Source organism: Palaemon carinicauda, chromosome 6 (genome assembly GCF_036898095.1).
Source record: "Palaemon carinicauda isolate YSFRI2023 chromosome 6, ASM3689809v2, whole genome shotgun sequence".
In the NCBI taxonomy this organism is placed as follows: domain Eukaryota; kingdom Metazoa; phylum Arthropoda; class Malacostraca; order Decapoda; family Palaemonidae; genus Palaemon; species Palaemon carinicauda.
In genome coordinates, this window is record NC_090730.1 from 122,644,011 (window position 1) to 122,648,602 (window position 4,592).

At 42.1% G+C, this 4,592-nt stretch overlaps 1 protein-coding gene across 1 annotated transcript in view; it reads left to right on the top strand.

Moving 5' to 3' along the window:
* The first annotated feature begins 445 nt into the window (after window positions 1–445).
* Window positions 446–4,592, top strand: part of Shc (SHC-adaptor protein) — a 99,627-nt gene continuing 95,480 nt past the window's right edge. The window contains 1 exon segment of the mRNA XM_068375392.1: window positions 446–4,386. Coding sequence (XP_068231493.1) covers window positions 4,326–4,386 — 61 coding nt within the window. The 5' untranslated portion in view covers window positions 446–4,325.

Consider the following 4,592-nt stretch of genomic DNA (forward strand, 5'->3'; position numbering starts at 1 on the left):
GGAAACGTTGACAATTAGTAATTGGTGGTATTATATAATATATATAGTTTTTATTGTCCATTGTATACTTAATATTGTTATATGTTCATTAACAGTGTGAGTGGCAATAGAGATGTGTTTTCAGTCCTTCATATTTTATGATTATAAAAAAAGACGCATCGGCAGCTTGGTTTTTGTCAAGCCCGTTTATAGAGTTGCCAGTTTATCTTTGATCGATTACCTTTCTTATTTTTAGGCCATAACATTTCAGTAACGATTAATCATTAAGTGCCTTCAAAATCTTTAATATTCAGATGTAAGAATGCTGGTATTAACCCACGTTCCAAATGGAAGTAAGTTGATTGCATAAATTCATTGAGGTGGTGTGATTGGCTGGTGGGCGGGGAGGTAGAGCGGCGAAGATTGGGGTTTGGGGGTTATCTGGGTGCGGGGACTTTAGTGGAGGTAAGGCAGCAGCGGAGTTTGTGTGCGCGTTAGTGCAGCAGCCAACCCGAAGCGATCCAACTCTATATAATTCGGGCAGACACTTTATCCCCAGCCGCCACTCGGGCTAGATAGCGAGAGAGAGAGAAAGCCAGAGCTATGTAGGCGGCCTGAGCATTGAAGCAGTCGGCACAAACCCTTTGGTTATTATGGGTTATAAATTCCAGTGATCTTGAGGGCTTCGTGAACCTCTGATTGTTCCCCCGTAAAACATTATCGAGAAAAAAACTGTTTACAAACAGAGGAGCGCCATTATCTCCATCGTCGTCCCCGCCAGTCAGCATTGGTATAGTGTGTGTATGCGTGTTTGTGTATGATCTAGTCATCCGCCAACGACGTTGCCGCTAGTCAGTATCTCCTCACTTCTACCAACCAACCACCCACTACCATTCACCTTTACCTTACCGAACCACCCCCTTTTTTACCTGTGATTTTACCTTTCCCTTCATAGTTGAGGAATTGCAACAGTAAACGTTAGTGTCTGGTTATGTGTCGCCAAAAATAAGAATAATCTGTTCTTCTGGTTTATTGAAGGAAGTCTTCAGTTGAAAAGTTGATTGTCAATTTGACGAAACCTGTATGCAAGTACTTTTGGAAATTATGCAGTAGGTGCACCTGAGGATTAGGATATGTTGCTGTGATTTGTTCTAGATATATTGTAGAACTCTAGATCAAGAAAGAAAGGATTGGAAAGCAAGCATCGTTTGCAGGACAATCTTTCACAGGGAGTGAGAATAAATCTTTGACCGAGTCTTTTTAAAGATGAGCTGCGAACGAAGGCTTCAGCGGGCACAGCAGCAAGAGCAGCAGCGGCAGCAGACGAGAGGTTGTTTTGCCCCATTGGAAATCGGGCATGGGACAGGCAACCCCGAAGAGGTTTAACACAAGACTCCCTCCCTCCGAACCCCCTCTTGGGGACTACTGCTGTGATGAGGTTGGGGAACGAGAGGCAAACATGTAACCTCACCTCCTCCTCATCCTCCTCCTCTTCCGACTCCTTCTCCTCCTCCTCCTCCTCCTCCTTCTCCTGAGCCTCCTCCCCCTCTTTAAATCGACAGAGAATATCCAGAACCAGCGAGAGAAGTCAAATATACACAGTATATTTACGATGATTTCTTTTTAGATCGGGATATATAGATCTATGTATATGTATACATACTGTAAAATACTGTACCGATTTTGCCCATCAACGACTCGTGAATATTGTTCGTGGGTGATATTTTTCCCAATTAAGAAATACCTCAGAAAATCACTGGCCTGAGAAAGGAAGTTCGAAAGTTCAATCATCTGAGAAAGAAAGGACGTCTTCTTATTGCACTTTTTGCCCCTTTCCTCATTTAGCCCCGTCTTTCATCTTCATTCATTTATCCCGTGGTTCCCTCTCTCTTCAATCCTAGACGTGGTTCGCTTTCAGGATCATTGTCCTTACAAAGTGAACTGGAGAAGATATACGGAATATCGAGTTTCGTGAACCAAGTTTGCTCATCATCTTCATCACCATCATAATCATCTTTAACAAGAGAGAGATTCCTTTTCTCTCTTATCTTTTCCTCGTCTTCCCATCGCGAAAACTCCCTCCCCCTCAAGGTCGCTTTGCCTCTGGTTGTGGGTGTTGCCACTGTTTCTGCTTGACCTTAACGTGGCACGTGTACTGTGAGTCTTCTGGTCTGTTCTTGGGTCACACAGGTATACACATACCTCTAGCGATTGAGGAACACGTCCATTTATCTTACTTTCAATCGGCATTTTACCTCGTATCGTTTACCTAATGTATTAATCTAGTCCTGGAGTGTGTAGATTGGTTTGGCGCATAGAGTCGGTCACATTAAAAGAAAGACTTTAGAGACCTCTTTAGAGACCTCTTTTATTCTTTACACAGAGAAGTGAGAAATTTTGTCCAGGAAACGACGGGTTTTGAGAAGAGAGAAAGCTATTGAAAGGAGCATGGTGATGTTTGTGGAAAGTGGTCAACGCAGAGGGCAAGGATAGAAGGGCTCAAAACTGAAATGTAGAGGATGCTGATGAGAGGATCGCCTTGTGAGGGGAATCCTTAGAATACAGTCGAGTGAGTGATTGGGGATCGCTAAGGAATAAGATATTGAGCGATCACCCCAGAAATAGGTACACACGAGAGACGGAAAGAGGAGAACGAAAGAATAAGGAGAGGGAAAGCGAAAGAGGTCCACAGGGGAAGGAGGAAGGAAGGGGAGGAATAGGAGGAGGCACGGATCTTTTCTTCTTCCTCCTCCACCACCAACACCACCTATTCCTCCTCCTCCTCCTCACCTTGGCACCGGGCCAGATCACACACCCCTCCTCTTCCCCCTCCTCCTAATCCTCCTCCTTCTCCTCCTCTAATGCACCAACCACAAGCACTTCTACCACCTTTGCCACCTCCTCAAACCTCTATCACCAGTCTCATTATTGCTATCATCGTCACTATTATCTTCTCCTTGGCTCTCCTTGTTTACCTTCCCGTCACCATCGCCGCTATCACCATCGCCATCATCTGCATCATCACCCTCGTCATCGCCTTCGTCGTCACCAACGCCAAGATCTTCAGTTCTCCTCACCATCATCCTCACCATCTCCATCACCACCATCATCATCATCATCATATTCAGATTCCCAATCTTCCAGCTTAAACGTTCATTATCTTTCTCACTCTTCGCTCACTTTCTGTTACGTTCCTCCCCCCCCCCCCCCCCATTCCCTATCTTACCCTCCCCACGTATACTGGCAGTGAAACCGCGAGACAGATTTCCTGAAAATTATCTGGCGACGCATTTCGAAAAGGACACTTCTGTATGATAAAATGACGTCAAACGTTATGCAGTCCTTGTTTCGTGACGTCTAGAAATTCTGGGACGCAAGACAGAAAAGATTGTGGTATATTTAAAGTAGACGAACCTAACAAGAAAAAGAAATATTAGAAGGTAGATAAGGCGAGTTAAGAAATCTGTTTGAGGGGAAAATACAGCGAGAAGTATTCCTCATGAAATGACATGTGCGGTATCACGGGGTTCAGGAAATATTAGAAAACCATAAAGATACCAACTAAGTTGAGAGTTCATTAAAGATTTTATATGATAAAAAGTGGCCCGAGTCGTGTGTCGTATCAGTTGAAAAGTAAACACAACAGATTCTTCAAAGTGGTATGCTCTTATATAAAGTGACTTGAAAGTAGAGCCAGATTTGAAAAGCAGTTCTACTTTTGTTGATTTCTTTGAAAAATATATAATTTTCTGTGAAACGAAGTACCGATAAAGTGTCACTTGTGTTAAAGTAAAATACAGCAATTAATTTGTCTTTTTTTGGAGAAAATAAGATAAGATAATAAGCGAAACCACTTCTGCTGAAACCTAGTGAAAGAAGATCGCTACTTTCTTTCAAATAAAATAGTGAAGAAGTGCTGTAGTCTGTGAAGCAACCAAGGTTATCGTATTCCTGTTGAAAAAAAAAAAATATTGAAATGCTCAAACGTAAGCACACAGTACTCCCTTACGTATGCATTTGGAATAGAACAATACGAAGTGTAACAATCTTGTTAAATATTGTTACTGGGTTTTAACCATTTTAAAACTACATTATATATGTGTGTATATATAATACACGTGTACGCCCAATTGACGGGTTTATTGTGAATTCAAAAGTTTTCAAGAATTCCAAATAGTAGAAAATCAATAATTTGAGACCATTGTGGTATAATAAGTCTCGTTTTGTGTGTATCTGTATCCATACAAGTACGTGTACAGTACTACGAATTCAAGTTGTGCAAAGCCATTGACTGAGAACAAGAACAGGAGCATGTGAATTTTATATCAGGCCGACTCCTGTGCAAGATGTTCTCATTGCGTCCCTACAGGTCGCTCAGAGACGATGAGGAAACCACCGTTACCACTGGTAAGGTCATCAACTGCGTCTGGTCTGAACCAACATCACTTTATCATCATTGTCATAACTATCATAACATTAGTCTTCTCTCTCTCTCTCTCTCTCTCTCTCTCTCTCTCTCTCTCTCTCTCTCTCTCTCTCTCTCTCTCTCTCTCTCTCTATAAATAATCAGTGTCGCTATTAAATACTAATAATAACTTTTTTATTTATGGGTT